We start from the raw sequence: 17,313 nt of genomic DNA, 5'->3' as shown, positions 1-17,313 counted from the left end.
GCGCTATAAATAATTTGAATGAAGGCAAAATTAAGCATTCGGATGTCAGAAAAAACAAATTGGATTCATATACGCTAATGCGCTGAGCGCCTCATTTATGAGTAAATCACAAGAAACGCTGAAACACAGAAACTGTGGTTACAACACGGTAACTATCGGTCATATTTTATTTTTGATAGATTATTTAATAATTTCTTCGAAAATTTTATTATTTTTTACAACACAAACTTCCTTGTCGTTGCAGCAGTACGCCTATATTGTGTTTTATCTTACGTTAAAGCTCACATTTTCGCAGCTGCCAAGTTTTGCAGTTTTTAAGTGCAGTGTTTGCAATCTGTATGCGTTTTTGTTTAGGTACCAATATGATCGAACATAAAGAGTCGAATTCATCTTTACTCTTTTTAAATTATAATATATTGAGCATCCCTGTCAATTGATGCAGTTGTCAATTTAAAACTCTGCCAAGCTCAAAATAATTGAAATTAAAGTTGAAGCATTAGATTATAATAAAAATATAGAAATGAAAAGGTAAATAAAATTAATATTTTAAATGCATAATTAAACTCCGAATTTTATGAATTTTTTTATTGTAAATAAAAATTTTAGGAATGATTTAAATTCGTTTGATGGAAATAGTGAGGAAAGCATGTTTGAATCTGATCTTGATGGAGAAGAAGCTGACGTCGAAGAAACTGTTAAAACTACTGGGGCATCAACTAAAAAGACTTATAAACAAAAACCAAGAAAAGCATGGTGTTCCGATCCACATCTAAGAGATTGGATAATAATTGATAGAGATCAAGTTAAATGTCGGTTCTGTAATAAATTACTAAACGTAAAATTTTCAAGTTTGAAATCACATTCTTATTCACAAAGACATTTAAGAGCTGAAAGGAGATACAAGGAAGGTGATTATAAAAACGACAAAGAAGATAAATATTTTTCAGAAAACGAAGATAATATAGATAAATCGAGCATTGGAGATTTCGAACAGGAACAGATAAAAAGTATTATTATCACATTTTTAATTCATAAAATAAGATTTGTTTTTATTTTAAGTTGAAGCTCAAGAAATCCGTGTAGATCCCGTAGTTATAAAAAATATCCCCAAAAAACGGAAGTTAAATAATTATGAAGAAAGTGATGACCAAGATGATTTTAAGGCAATGAAAATAGCTTTAGAAAAGGACAAAATTAAGGCGATCGGTGACATGACAAAGCAAATATCTTCTGCAATTAGATATCTTGCTGATTCGATAAGATTAGCAATTCAAAGTAATATGTCGAGAAATGAAAACACGTAATCTTATTTTTAGTTATTAAATTTGAAAAACTTACATATTTTTAACATAATATATTTCAATAAACTTTGCAAAGTGAAAAATTCGTTTTGATTATAAAAATTATAAATTTGTAATAAATCTCATCAGTCTGTCTATCTGATATTGTGTTTTTAAAACAGGTACAGTTTTGTGAATGCAAATTATTGATTGGAATTAATTTTTTTTGCGCGTAATTTCATTGTTAAGTCATCTAGTAAAGTTATTATGGCTGGATCCTGCATTAGAAGCAATTTCTTTTCGTTTAAGATTTTAACCAATTGATCCATTTCTTGATTTTTATCTTTATCTTTAATTTTATTACTTTTCATTTGGTGATTGTTTGTTGATATTACTGAAGGAGGGCTCATATGAGTGCTTGCAAACCCAGTAATTGCGGCGTTATAATCGCTTTGGCTACTAGTACTTGACACTTTTTCAGTATTCAGGATTCCGCTAGTTATAGTACTAGTTTTCTTTGATCTTCTTCCTCTTTTATTTTTTGGTTTTGATGGACCACAAGCAGTATCATCATTCGAATTCGGAGCAATATTATTATTATCTACATTTCCTGAACTGTAAACAGTCCCAAGAGGAATTGTTTCAAGTAAACGACGTTTAACATGTAAATTTAATTTTTCTTTGATTGCAGCATTATTTAAGGAATATGGATCTTGATAATTTAAGGAAAATGCATCCTGAGAATAACTGTCTGTATTAAACAAAATTGGATCGTTACTCATTTCAATTTGAGAAAAATTAAATATTTTCTACAGTTTTTTTTCTTTTAATCAGCTGATATAATTATGGGTATAATATTTATTTCTGCTTCTTTCTACTGTACTACATAAACTTCATGTTCCTTTTAATATTATTTTAAAGTTGATTGCAAAAAGAACTGCCAGATACTTTAATTTAAAAATGTTAAGATCTCTTTTTAATTAAAGATCTTAAAAATGGTACGTTTTCTAAAAAATAACATTATGAGTAGTATCAACGAATTAGAAATACTACTTTGACAATCACCGGAGCAAAGAAAGAGACAACTAGACAAAATTTGGTTTCATTGTTTTTTCAAGATGCTCCTTCTTTTAGTATTCTAATTCGTTGAGTAATATTATATAGAGACGGACTGTACTGCAACCCTAACTTTAAGTGGTGTTTTGTTCAAGTTATTCAAAATTGTTTCTGTAGCGCCGCTCGTTCCCTTTCCTAAGTTCCCTAAGCATTATTATTAAAATAACGCGAAGGTTTATCACTATCTTCCCTATCAGTTACTAAAAACAAAAAGAGTTACATATTTAATAGTATAAAAGCGATCATCAGAATCTTCTAATTTCTAATTTTCGTAGATGCCTCATTTAAAAGAAAAGTGGACTTCAATTCAATGGCCGGACGCCCGCAGAATTTTTAAACAATTCAGAAAATTACGAGTAAACAGAAATAATATCATATGTAATTTTTTGTTCACAGAAATGGTAATTTGTTTGTTCGTGGAAGTCAAATTAAAATTTTTGATTGCTTAAAAATTCTGGCCACACGACCTATCATTAAGTCAATCCACCTTTATTCTAAAAACATAGCGGTGAGCGGACAATTTTTGTTGTTCACCCAGAACAACAGTGGAATGGGAAAATGCACTGTTCATTGTTTTGCATACAATGTCACACACACATAGAAACAGATGATGCCAAAAAAAGGGAACTATAGGCGATCAAATTCGCTTGATTTAGTCCCTTTTAAATATATGCATTCTATTACTTCTTTTATATATCTGACCATTGGTGTAGTGGTTATGGCACCGGTCCTTTAACCGAAGGGTCTCGGGTTCAAACCCCGGTCAGGTCACTATAAAAATTATATTCAATATTATTATAACTTAATACAATACTAATAAAAGTATTATACAAGTAATTTTCAAATATTCCTAATATTCGATATTAAAAAAAACTAAGAAAAATAAATAGTAAATATTAATAACTTCAAATAATTAATATATAAATAAAAACTACGGCAGGCTAGTCACCTACTTTCATAAACCCTATGACGCTATGAAACTAGTGCATGAGAAATCATGCACTAGCCCTATGCTCCTTCTAGGAGTGAACAAAGGAAAAAAAAAAAAAAAAAAAAAAAAACTTCTTTTATATGGCGAATCAGAGACTTGAAATTTCAATATGTGTATATATAGTCAGGTTGAAATAATATTATTTGTAATCGACGTAAGTTTGACATTAGGTGACAAACATTATAACATATCTGTTCTTTTCAATTTTTCAATTACTGTATAGGCAGTCGACTTTAAAGCCGAGATAATAGTTTTATCAGATCGACTTGATTCAAAAATTTCAACTTCTGTTTTCAACTTATTATCGATTTGTTTTTGATTATTGGTTTGGTGTAGCAAAACGTATGATCCATTACTGGTAAGGCAACCTGATAATGGAGTAATAATATCATGTTTCCATTTTGTACATTGTCAGTCGAGTCGAGCGAGATGTAAACACTTTTTTGAAAATCCATTTCGTTTCATATTCAAAGATGCTCTATTATTCTATCATTTTATTACATTTTACTTTACATTACATTACATTGCTTAGCATAAGAGCATCAGCATAGCTGTTTGAGTGCTTGGCTTTAGTTTGACTTTGAATTAAGTTTTAGTGTAATTTTTTTTTTAAATAAATTTCTGGATATTGTTATTTTAAAACTATAAAACTAACAGAGCAAAATTAAATTTTTAAAAGAAATTGTTGGAAATATTTTAAAATGGCAAACAAAGATACCGAAATTAAGGTAAAGATTTCATTTCAAATTTTTCAAAAATAAATATGAGTACAAAGATGGCGGTGAGATGATTAATGGTTTTTAGTTTTTGTATGAAATTTATGTACTTTCATTATAGTTTAATATTATATAGATTTTTCTTAGTGAAAATTTTCAAATAGCACCTTTATAAAAAATGTAGCAGTATATTTTTCCAGAAAAAGGAAGAATTATAAAAATTCTAAAAATTAGAGATAATGCCTCTTATAATGCTTATAAATGTATTTACATACGTACATACATGCATGTACGTATCTGTATAAGTAAATCCATTAATAAATTTTCTAAGTTAAGAAAAGTGTTAATTATTGTGCCTTTTCGCTTTTTCGTATACATTTAATGTGCTTGGTACAGATAGCAAATGCATACGCGTTTGGATTTTGTTCTAGGTTCTGTTTAGGACAAGGTAAGTTGAATGATTTTTTTTAAGTTGAGTTCGTAATTATATAAAAAACTGATTTTTCAAAAATACCTACATAATATTATGTGCAATAATTTTAATATGTATGTATATGGTTATAAAGTATTTAAGTTGAAGAAAATTTGATTTTGGGGTAATTGGAAAGTATCATCATCTCATCGTCTTTTCAAAGAGTATCAGTTGATAAATTGTAAATTCATTGTAAAATATTACTTACCTACCTAACTAAATAATTAGATTTGTTTTTATTAAAACATTTTTATTTTGTTTCTCTACTTTTTCCAAAATCTTAGTGAACGAAAATAATTGAATTGTGAGAAAAAATACCTACAAACCTTTTTATAATGGATATAACAGATAATTTTGAAACTGATCTCTTTGATGATGACGATGAAGATGATGATATCTCAGGGGAAGATTCAACTACAGATACAACTTCTGGTTTTATGTTACGTGAACAAGATCGTTTCTTACCAATTTGCAATATTATCAAAATAATGAAAACTGCTGTCCCTGAAAATGGAAAAATAGCAAAAGATGCAAGAGAATGTATACAAGAATGTGTTTCAGAATTTATATCTTTTATAACATCAGAAGCAATTGATCGCAGTCATAGCGAAAATAGAAAAACCGTAAATGGTGATGATTTAATATATGCTTTTAACGCTCTGGGTTTTGACAATTACGTTGAGCCTTTAACATTATATTTACATAAACATAGAGAAACGATTAAACCGGATCGTAATCTTGTTTATCAAGACGCTATATTTTTAGATACAACACAATCTGATAATTCTAAAGTTGCGCAAACAGTATCCAATATTAATTCTAGTGGGAGTGTTACTACAGCTAAACACAACTACGAAATAATTAATCAAGTTTTACGTTAATTTTCTTTATGTTAAATAAAAATTTTCATTTTTGTAATTTTAATTTACAATACGCACATTTTAATGTATTTATATTGAATAAATATCGCAAAATAAAAATAAATTTTAAGAATAAAAATTTTCTTTCACTTAACAAAAAAAGACTTAACACAAAAAAAATTAGTGGGGTTTAAAAATAAAAAAAAAAAATGTATTTTTTTTCAGAAAGTTGATAATAAGGCAAATGAATCAGACGAAACTTTTGATTTTAATGCTGAGTTTGAAAAGAAAATCAAGTTAAGTGATGACAGTGAGGAGTATATATATTCCAGAGGTCCGAAGTACTCAGAAGAATTTTGGCCAATACAATGTTTTCTATGCCGAATAGGTCGCATAGTAAATGAAAAAAAATTTCAATCTCATACCAAAAATCCAAAACATTTGGAAAATTTGGAGAAAGCTACTAAAGAACCACCAAATGCTGAAGAATTTCGTCAACCGTATGAACAAGTGTACTCCGATCGAATGAATATGTTTAAAAACCCAATAAAAATTTATCCTGGAGAAACTATTGCCGAACGTAAGATTTGAAAAAAAATTTATTTAATTCATTCTAAATTTTTTCACCATTGTAAATTTTAAATATCATTTTCGTACAAAAAATTAGTTACCACCGATTACGCTGATCGTTTAATAAAAATGAAAGAGTTTCTTTGGGATATGCCACCAGCTGAAGGTTATATTGAAACTCTTAAATCTGATATTATAATGGATTTTAATCAAAAATCTCCAATATTGGGTTTATGCTACGGATTTAAAATGGTAAAAGATAAAAAGATTATTTATCATTGTGGAATTTGTGATACGGAGCATACAGAACTTGATGCTTATCAGCATTTCAACGGGAAAGAACATTTCAAAGTTTATGTAGTAAGTAAATTCGAATGTGTAATACATTTTGCTGTTATTCAAATTGAATTACTCTTGTTTTAGGATAAGCATTTTCCAGAAACAATGAAAAAACTTTCTGAAATTAATGGAATTACTGAAGATCAAAAAGCTACAATTATTCGGTCAATTTATCAGAAACTTGAAAATTGGAAAGGGCATCGACCATTTTATCTTGTTAACGGAAAAGGTTTTGCTGCAGTGAAGGATCGTTTTATACAGAGAGCTAACAGAATTTATCATTATTGCGATACAACTATTATATTTTCTGAAAGTGAACTGAAGGATATGTTTGAGAAAATTAAAAAACGGCAAATGATTGTTCCTACAAATCCAGAACGTTTATCAAAGCAGCCAAAATCTGAAAATGAATTTACACAATTACCAGCAGATGTTGAAGAAGAGCTACCTAATATTGATGAAATCTTGAAAAAAGACAATGCAAATAAACAAAATAAAATTCCAAAATCAAGAAAACGAAGAAATAAGAATAGAAGAAATAAAAAAGAGGAACCAGAGAAAAAAGCAAGAATGGAAAGTGAACAAGAAAGAAGAAACAAGAGACTAAGATTGGATGATAGTCCAGCTAATTGGCAAAGATACCGTGATTTGTGTCACCGTGCAATACAAAGTTTAAACAATGAATATGAAAGATTTTCAATGGTTTCTGAGAGACATCCAAAATATAGAGAAGAATGGACAAATTTTTGGACAATGAAAACAAGAGAATTGCGAAGAGGTAAAATTTTATTGTATCTTTTTTAAATTAAAATATTTAAATATTGTTTTTTGAATTAATACGTAAATAAGTATAAGTTTATCATCCAAACACTTTTTGAAGGATTATTATAGATTTGTTACATTATAGTTATCTAAAATGGTAGTAAATCAATTTAGGTAGTTAGTACCTAGAATGATTGAAACGTCTTTAAATGCATTTATTAATTTAATCATGCATTTTTGTTTTTAATACAATGTAAGATATTCTGTATTTCTGTTATAAAATGTGAATTTATTTTATAATAGTATTTTGTACTTATGAATCTTTAGAAATTTTGACGATTCTTAAGTAAAATTAAGAAGACCCTCGTTATATATGTATATAAGAAATTTTTCACTTAGATGAGAAATCAGTTACATTTAGGAACGGATAAAACTCAGTTGTAGATTCTTTAAAAATTTAAGAATTCATGAATTAGAGATTGTGAAAGTTCCTTAATTTGTTAAAAAGGAATGAATGTATATAAAACATCCTAACAAGTGTAAAAAAATATGAAAGTTTTCATTTAAGAATAAATTTTTATAAATATTTGAAATTTGTTCATTCCAAAGTTGATTTAAATTGTGATCAACAAAAATGAAAACTTAATTTAATTTGAGATACAAAGCTTCAATGCATCAATAAAGGCAGGTGAAACCTTTCTGTTATAAAAAGTGGAAGGGTTTTATTCAAAATATCTGAACGGCACTTACGTTTCTATTTCTTTATAATATCGTTTTCCGATAAAATCTTTTTATTAATTTTTGTTAAAAGAAACAGAAGTAAAAAATGTACTACTATCTTATTTTCTATATTCTGCTTTACGTAACGTTTGTTTAATTATGTAGTAAAATTTTTTGATTTTATTCCATGAATATTTTAATTATATACTTTAGATAGAATCAATCCAAATAATTATAATTTTATGCCGGAATGGAATGAATACTGGATGCACTATTTGAAACAATGTTTTAAAAAAGATGCTACTAAATGTAAATTTGAATTTAGAAAAAATTTAAGATTACCTTTTCGTGACGAAACTCCAGAACCTCCAAATGTTTTTGAAGGTTGTAAGTTTAGTTCAGGTACTGATATTGGTTCGCAAAATAATGATACTAATAAAGTACAAAGTGGACCTGTTCCACTGATGAGTGTCGGTTCCATTTTTGGTAGTTTTGATGGTGGTAATAAATATCAAAATCAACCACCATCATTACCCGCACAACAATTATTTCAACAACAATCGATGCAACAAACCTCGTTACAATCAAAAGCACATCAATCACAACAATCGCATCAGCAACAACAGCAACACCAACAACAACAGCAGCAACCACAACAACGTCAACAGATGCAACATAATGTTGCTAATAATAAGGATAATACTCCAACGAGTGTAATGTCAGTTTTGAGAATTTTAACAGCACTTGAAAATGAATTAGGTAGCTTGGGACCTACTGCTAATCAGCTTTTAGGAAAAGCTATATTATATGAAAAGGTATACACTATTATGAATTAATGAAAACGAATTAAAATCACTATTTTTATCTAAAGTGATTTCTAAGTGTTAGTATTTATTTTTTAATTATATTTAATGTTTACCTTTGACATAAACATCTATATTATGTAAGTAAAAAAAAAATCCAAAATAATTTTGAAAGAGGGAAAAAGTAAGTGAATTCCAACCAAAATATTTTAAATAATTGCTTTTAGTATTAAAATTATGTAGAAAATTTTAAGTGTTTATTGCAAATTACATAAATAATAATAGTTTAAATTAAACTATGAGTTTATGTCCATAATTAGCGCAATGATGATTTCTGATACTTGCCATCACCTTTTGGAACATTCACTGCATAATAAAATATGTTAATTATTAAATCTCGACTTAACAAATACGAATTTCAGAAGCAAGAAGTCGTTCTGAAAAACATGTATTAAATGAAAATGAACTAAAATCACCTCTTTACAGACTTTATTCAATAAAAGTAAAATGAAGAATTTTAAATAAAATTTTAAAATCGACAACAAATATACATGTATGTTTGTAGAGAGTTGCAGAACCCTTATAAAATTAATTTTAATTTAAGAAAAAAATAGAGATTTTTTCTTAAAAAGAACATTTTTTCGGATTATGCAAGTAATGTCGTACTACACCGAAAATTTTAAGACTAGTTTTGGCGACATGAGTAATATTTTTTGCAATTCATCTTAAAAATTTTAAAACTTAAATTTTAAACATTTTAAAGTTTTAAAATATGTTTTATCTACTTCTATATTTTACGCATTGAATGAAATTTCGATGCGTACAAGGTTAATCAAGGCCTCGTCGGATTTATAATCGCATGAAAATTGATAATAACGTTGTACCTGTTTAGTATATCTGTTGAGAATTATTTGAAAGGCAATTCTCAACATTCGAGATTTTTTCATCAATCTTTTATTATTTCATTTAACGTCTAAAAATTATATGAATCTGAATCATTAGCAATTTTATTTATTATGGTATAGTTCATATAGTAAATTATACCCATTTGAAAATTTTGGATATAAACGTAAATATGAATTTCTATGAAAATTTGACTTAGCAAATCTGAATAAGCAATTAAAAGAAAAACATATTTTTCCCGCATCACATTAAAATATAGGAAAAATTGTATATTTAATATAAAGTTTTATGAAAAAACATACAATATCATAAACATTGAAAATGATATTTAACTATTCAGCTAAAGCATGACACAGAAAAGCTGAATATTAAAATAATTTTTATTTGAATTCTAATATTTGTTTTCTTTTATTATTCAGGAGGCAAAACAGAGTGCAAACGAGTTATTACATGAAACTGAATATTTTTCCTTATTTGCAACATCATTGGAAAAATTAAGAGGTTTACTGTCGGCGGGCCTAATTCCGGATATTAAAGTTAATGCAACAAGAAGTTGTGTCAATGATTTGGAAAAAATTCTTAACTTATTCGAAGAGTATTTACGTCGAAATCCGGAGGCTGGCAAAAATCATATGCAATCATCTATTATTCTACGTAAACGTCAATTCCCAAATTCTGAATCTAATAATTCTGCTTTATCCGGTGGACCTATTTCATTAAGTGACAGTAGTACAAAAATACCGCTAAGGAATGAACAGAAAAACGATAATTCTAATGCTGGCAGGTGGTCAGGAAATCAGGATCAATCGAATTTCAATGATAAATGGAACAATAACAATGATATGGGCGGCTATTCCGGAAATATGAATCGTATTGGAAGCAACAATTATGATCGTTCAAATGGTGGTCAGTCAGATAGAAGAGGAAACTATGATAACAGCAATAGAAATATGCAAGGTCGTGGAAATAATACATCTAATAATTATAACGACAATCGTTCCAGCAACGCAAGAAATGATTTTCAGCTAAATCAAAGAAACAACGATCAATGGGATAATGGAAATAATAATCAAAGATATTCCAGAGATAATTATAATAACAATAACACCGATAATAACATGAAAGGAAATGATCGATATGAAAGAGACTTTTCCAATAAAAACAGTCAGAATAACAATCAAAGAGATTATCAAAATAATAATCAAAGGAATGATAACGACAGATTCAATACAAATCAAAGAGGTTCAGGATATAATCAAAACAATTCTTTTGATTCAGGCTATAATCAAAGAGATTTAGGAAATTTTATTAATCGAGGAGGAAATAATAACAAAGATGATTTTAACAGAAATATAAATAACAGAGATAATTTTAATAGAAACAGTGCTGCAGATAATTTGTATCAGCGAAATAATTCTAATTTTGGTGGTCAAAACAATTCTGGAGGCTATGGTCAAAGAAATTTGAATGAACAAAATTGGAACGCTAACAACCAGAATCAGCAAAAAAATTTGCCAAGTTTGTTAAATAACAACTTTGGTGGAGCTAATGATTTCTCACCCCAAAATTTTGGAGGAAGAAATTTCTCAAGACGCTAAATTCAATTTGATGTTTTCTTACTGAATACAAATTTAGGAAAATTGCAGTTCTCAGCCTGGTAAAAAAATATTAATATTTTAAATTAAGTACTTTTTAATAAACAAGCAACTTTTAAGTAAAATGTAATATGTTGCATTTTAAAATAAATCAGTAAAATTGTCTGCCTAATCTACTATTTAAAAAAAACACTCTACAGGTACCCAAATTTTCCTAGATAGTAATCACTATAAGATCTGGGTTGATAAATGGTGCAAGCATTAACCTTTTTTGAAGGGCTGCAAGTCAACCTATGTAAATGTTAAAGTATATATGTATGTACATATGAAATAATTTTTGATTTAGATAGCAGCAGGAATCGTAAAACACTTCAAAAAACTGAAAATGGCATTTTTACATATTCAAATATAACCCATTAAAACTACGTGCGATAATTAAGTATCAGATTTGCTCTAACTTAGTGTAGAGCGCTAAACTGAACATTTACATCCTAATCGTGTATTTTAACTTGGTTTATTAATTCTCAAATCAGAATTTTGCGTTTTTTGACGGATATTTCATTTTTCCAATCTCATTTCTATTGGAATTTTGCACTCACTCAATAATAGGATAGTTACCAACTTTCTTCTGACAATAGCAAAATAGACGATTAGGTCCTTTAACATGGCTGCAATCGGCAGCTGTCACTTTTTACTGCATTTTAAATTTTGGATTAGGTCGTTCATGTAAGGAAACATTTTTCAATTTAATTTTACACCGAGGTAGAACTGTGTTGTGCATGAAAATCTTTAGGAAAAATATCATACTCTGACAAATTTATACTGTATGGTAACACTAATTCGGGAATCAAACGAAGTACACAATGAACAGGGTAACCTGTTTCAAAAATTTTTGACAAAATGACATAATGTGGTTAGTTGAGTGCGCATGTCAATAATACATTTAATATTATATTATGTATAAGGTTAGGTGTCAGTAGTATTTTCAGCGTTATTTTGTTTAATTTTATGAATTAAATTAATTTTAAATAAGTTTTAATTAATTTATTTTATTCCACACAAAATGTTATTGTTGAACTTGTCAATTTTTGAGTATTTTGAGTAAAGGTAGTAAACCACAGCGTATTCAAAACGTAACAAATTTCCCTTTTTATGTCAATTTTGTCAATTATTTTTAGGGAGTTGCAACATAAGTATAAAAATTAGAACTTTACGAATCTACTGAAATTTTCAATTTCTAAAAAAAATAATTTGAAGAATTAAAATGAAATTTTGATTGGTTTCCGCTTCATGTCAGGGCTTTCAGCCAAAATTATTTACCAATCAAAAATTTTATCCTTATTAACGAATATACTAAACTGAAATAACTGGAGAGTTCGTTTATTAATTTTTTTTATTTAAAAAAAACTTAAATTTTGTCTAAAAACTGAAACGAAGATAAACACTGAATAAATCTTTGAATGCAAAAAGTGTAAAAAGTGAACAAATAAAAATGGGAAAATTGTCGCAGTTTTTGGGAATTTTCTCAAAGCAAATGTGACAACACTGATGCTAAAGAGCGGAGCACACCAATAAAATATTTCGCCATTTTTGTTTCTCTCAACATCAATCAAAATCAAATCAATATTCAATTTCAATACCTGGCGCTGGCTGGCTTGCTGTACCGAAAGTAAAGCGTGTAGTATCGTTTTCATAATAAAAATATTTTTTACATTTCTAAAGTCTTTGTAAATTAATTAAAAAAGTAAATTTTAAAAATGACAAGAGCTAGTGCAAGAATAAAAAAAACTGAAGAGGTAAGCAAAACTTAAGAATTAAATAAAGAAAAAAAAAATCATCATGGCTTCCTTTTTAATAAAGAACGCGATACAAAAATAATCAATTATAGATTAAAGAATTGCAATGAATATAATTTTTTTTTATAGAAAAAAGAAGATCCAAAAGTTGAAATGAAAGAAGTTGAGGAGGCCAACGGGGACGAAGAAAATGAAGAGGTTGAAGAAGAATATGAAGATGATGACGCAGAGGGTCAGGAGAATGAAGACGATGGTGTCGAAGAAGAGGGTGGAGAAAATGAAGAAGTAGAAGGCAATGAAGGTGAAAATGCTGAAAATGGCGATGAGGGACCAAAACTTTCCGAAGAAGCCAAAGCTGAAGCTAAAGAATCTAATAAAGCTATATCCGAAATGGATATTGATAAAATGAGTATTGATGATATCTTAAAATTGAAAATGAAATTAAATGATGGGTCCGAAAATTTTATTTTTTCGCGTGGCCCAAAATATGAAGAAAATAAGTGGCCGGTAAATTGTCATTTATGCCGTCTTGGAAATTTATTTACTGAAGAACATATTCGACATCATTTAAAAGGTAGTGGTCATAAAAATAAGCTTAGATTCCGTTTACCTACCCCAAAATATTACAATGAACCTTTTTTGACATCGGTACCTAAAGAATTTCCAAAAGAAAAATCTATAAAAATTTATCCGGGAGAATTTATTGAAGAAGGTACATCTCTAATTCTTGAAAGAAAATTATAGTAAAAATTAAAAATTTTTTTATTTGTTAGTGTCTGAAGAATATCAAGACCGTATTTTAACACCGGAAGATTTTGCCGTTAAATTACCACAGGACGAGAAATTAATAGAAACTCTTTCAAAAGAAAAAATGCATGATTATAATGCTAAACTTCCTTTATTGGGACTTTGCTACATTTATAAAATGATGGGATTCCGCGGATTAACATATTACTGTACACTTTGCGATGCAAATTTAAAAGGAGAAGCTTTTAAGCATATTGTTTCAAGTGATCATCAGTTTAAATATATTGTAAGTACCTGCATAATTAAGTTTAAATGAAAAAAAAATTTTTATCATATCTTAAATGTACTTATTCCGTTTCAGAAACGACACTTTCCAACTCTTTCCAATGACGTTCATAGAAAATTAAAAGAACTGCGGAATGCTGATGATTTGGACATTTTGTTTTGCGAAAGAAATATATTCCGTAAATTGTATCGAAAAATTGAAAATATTAAGGGACAAAAGAAAATCACTATCTGTGATGACGATGACTTTTTCAAACATAAAAAACGGTACTTACTTAAAACTCGATTTGATGAACATTATGATGAAAGTTCAATATTGATAACTGATCAAGAAATTGATGTATTAGTCCGGAAATGCGGAAATTATATTCCGTTCTTAAAACCAGACTTAATTTCATTGGAAAATCCAAGTTGGGGGTATCGCTTATCTTTTAGGGATGAAAAAGCAGGGAGACAGGTATCTGACAGAGATCGGTAAGACATTAAGAAAAAAATATAAATTCAAATTTATTCAAAAAATATATTGGTTTAGTGATAATGATCGTGATCGAAGAGATGATGATTATAATATGAGAGGAGGTGGACGAGAAGACGGTTCGTGGTATAAATATTTTCAAATATTGGATCGTGAAGTAGACGATTTAAATCATCAGTACCGCAGTTATGAAAGATTACCCAGATCACATCCAAAGTGTGAAATTGAATTCCAAAGGTACAGAAATGGAAAAAAACGGAAAGGTATGCTTGATTAGTTTAATATATTAAACACTTAAATGGCTAAAAAACTATTTTCGTTTTTAAATTTTAATTAAAATTTTTAGTTTGCCCCTTATTGTTGAGAAAATATTTTAGTAAGCATTTAAGTAATTTCTTTTTTCTCAGCAAATAAGGATATTATTTTGTATTATTTAAAAAAAAAAGTGAACCTTTTTGGGAACTGGGGTATAATCATCAAATTTATTTTTCCTAGAAATCTTAGTTTAATTAAAAAAAATCCTTTATTTTGTAAAGATGAAACTTTTTTTTAAAAAACAAAAAAAGCATAATTTACTTCTTTATTTTCTCGTTAAATTGTAACAGATAAAAGAGAATTCAATGTCCCATTCTCTACTTATTGGAAACGACGTTTGCATATTTTATATGGTATTGATTTAGAAAAACGTAAGCAACGTGTTAAGAGACAACTTGGTTTGCGTTTGAATGCTCGTACACCAAGTCCCCCAAGAAGAGATAATTATGGTGGAGATAATATGCAAAGAGGTGGTTATGGGCCATCAGGAGGAAATCTTGGTTACGGCGGTAATGATAATTATGGAAATCATGGTAGTGTTCCTGGGTTAAGGGAATTAATGAACATGATGAATCAGCAAAGTGGTGGTGGTGGAAACTATGGAATGGATATGGGTGGTAATCTAAACAGCACAGTACCAGAACCACCACAAATACAGCAAAATGAACCATTAGGTGTTATTTCCGTTTTGAGATTATTTACAGCTGTTGAAAATCAATTAGGAAGTTTGGGCCCACAGGCTGTTCAGCTGTTGAGCCGAGCAGTTATCGTTGAAAAGGTAATAATGAAATAAAAAACAAAAAGTGGACAAGTTACAAAAATAAAATAGGAAAAGTATTGACATATGTGAAGAGTAAGAAATTTTTGTAACATTCAAAGCTAAAAATGCTGAAATTGAAACGACAGAAAGAAATATAAAAAATTTTGAACATGTTTACTTTCGAAGTTATGATATGAGAGTAATAATATACTAACCTTAAAGAGAATTCTTTATTAATGACCTTCTTTGGTACGAAACTCTAGAAACTATAGGTAAAGCATCATTTGAAACTTGAACTTTTAAGGATAGAAAAATAGAATATGTGGTTTTATTTTGTTTTCCTTAAAAAGATTATTGTGTCTTCGCTTTTATAAAAAAAAAGTTTTTAGGCTGAGATCACGAGTATGTATGTATGTATGTACTAAATTTTTTCTATATAAAAATTTTTTATTTTTCTTACTGTGCACAAAAGCAGGAAAATCGAAACTTAATAATATGTCTATTTCGTAATTAATGTTGTTTTTTGGGTCTAATTCTTTTTTGTTTTCGATTATTAAACATTTTTATAGAATGGACAAAACCCGAACGATTTAATGATGGAGAAGGACTTTTATATATTCTTTGCTACTGCACGTGAAAAGCTTAAAGGTCAATATATTGCTAATACAATTCCAACAAATCTAATGAGTGCTGCAAAAAAAATTATTCAAGACTCAACAACATTGATGGAAATGTTTGAAGATTATTGTAAACGTACAGGTAAAAGTTTACCAGATATGAATATGGATGGCCATAGTAATATGGGTGCTGCAGGAAATAATAGTGGTTCCAATGTTATGTGGAAAGGTGAACAAAGTGGTAATTTATAAATTTTAATATTAATATTTCAACTTAAATTTCTTGACGGAAATTCTTTTAATTAATGAGTAGGTCAACTTGGTGGTAATAACTCTTATTATAACAGTGGTGGAAATAATACTGGCAGTAGTAATAACGATAATCGTGGCGGTGGATTCGGCGGGAATCAAAGTTACGGTTATTCTACTGGATATTCGTCTACTTCAAATTCAAATAATGGTTTTCACAATACTGGCGTTGGTGGAGGAAATTCAGGATATAATACCAGTCAAATGATGGGTGGGGGTAATAGATGGAATTAAGTAAAATAAGAGATTTTATGAATAATTCTACGATTTCCATAAATTATAAATTTAAAATAATTTCCTGAATTTTTTGGAAAATTAAAACTTAATGTAGCACAAAACAGAATAAAAAGTTTTAATAATCTATTAAAATCATATTAAATAAAATTTCAAGAAAATAAGATTATAAAAATTAATACCTATAATTAAAATTTAAATACAAAATAATTAGTATTATATGCTGGAAGTTTAAAACTTATAGTCAATATGTTTTCCACTTAAACAAAAAAAAAAAGACTTATTTGACTATTAAAAGCCCACAAAAATAAATTAATGTAAAAAACAAAAAGCTGGTTTTTTTTTATTTTGCTTACTTCGATTTTCTAGGTAATATTGTAATTTGTAATAGGTGCTTCCAAATGCAGATTCATTTAGCACCAAGGGTTTTTTCTGAAAACTACGTTTTCGACTTTGATTTTCAATAGATTTTTGCAAATAATTTTTTGCTGGTATTCATGCGATACGACTGCATATAAGAATATGCGTGATTGTCCTTTTCATAATGGGGGTCCGATGATAACCAATGCATTTGTCAATGTTTTTTATTTATAACTTTATTTGGAATTAATAACAATATTTGCCTAAAATTTATTTAAAATAATTAAA

The 17,313-nt window shown here is 28.3% G+C and overlaps 3 protein-coding genes across 3 annotated transcripts; all 3 read left to right on the top strand.

Moving 5' to 3' along the window:
- Nucleotides 1-439: 439 nt before the first annotated feature.
- LOC129612722 (uncharacterized) lies at nt 440-1,384 on the top strand. Its single transcript, XM_055526481.1, has 3 exons — nt 440-528; nt 607-1,007; nt 1,060-1,384. Exons 1-3 carry the CDS (start codon nt 521-523, stop codon nt 1,302-1,304), a joined length of 654 nt encoding a protein of 217 aa, XP_055382456.1. The 5' UTR covers nt 440-520; the 3' UTR covers nt 1,305-1,384.
- Nucleotides 1,385-3,870: 2,486 nt separating this feature from the next.
- Nucleotides 3,871-11,299, top strand: LOC129612687 (uncharacterized protein DDB_G0287625-like). Its single transcript, XM_055526441.1, has 6 exons — nt 3,871-4,115; nt 5,661-6,015; nt 6,103-6,365; nt 6,429-7,122; nt 8,040-8,641; nt 9,952-11,299. The coding sequence occupies exons 1-6, from the start codon at nt 4,089-4,091 to the stop codon at nt 11,128-11,130; spliced, it is 3,120 nt and encodes a 1,039-aa protein (XP_055382416.1). The 5' UTR covers nt 3,871-4,088; the 3' UTR covers nt 11,131-11,299.
- Nucleotides 11,300-12,730: 1,431 nt separating this feature from the next.
- LOC129612686 (uncharacterized) lies at nt 12,731-16,961 on the top strand. The gene is made up of 8 exons (XM_055526440.1): nt 12,731-12,923; nt 13,053-13,635; nt 13,697-13,956; nt 14,032-14,429; nt 14,488-14,693; nt 15,036-15,523; nt 16,075-16,363; nt 16,436-16,961. Exons 1-8 carry the CDS (start codon nt 12,885-12,887, stop codon nt 16,663-16,665), a joined length of 2,493 nt encoding a protein of 830 aa, XP_055382415.1. The 5' UTR covers nt 12,731-12,884; the 3' UTR covers nt 16,666-16,961.
- The last annotated feature ends 352 nt before the right edge of the window (nt 16,962-17,313 follow it).

This window comes from Condylostylus longicornis, unplaced genomic scaffold (genome assembly GCF_029603195.1).
Source record: "Condylostylus longicornis isolate FDR11 unplaced genomic scaffold, ASM2960319v2 ptg000076l, whole genome shotgun sequence".
In the NCBI taxonomy this organism is placed as follows: domain Eukaryota; kingdom Metazoa; phylum Arthropoda; class Insecta; order Diptera; family Dolichopodidae; genus Condylostylus; species Condylostylus longicornis.
The sequence above is the reverse complement of the archived record's forward strand: the minus strand, read 5'-3'. Positions and strand labels throughout refer to the sequence as shown.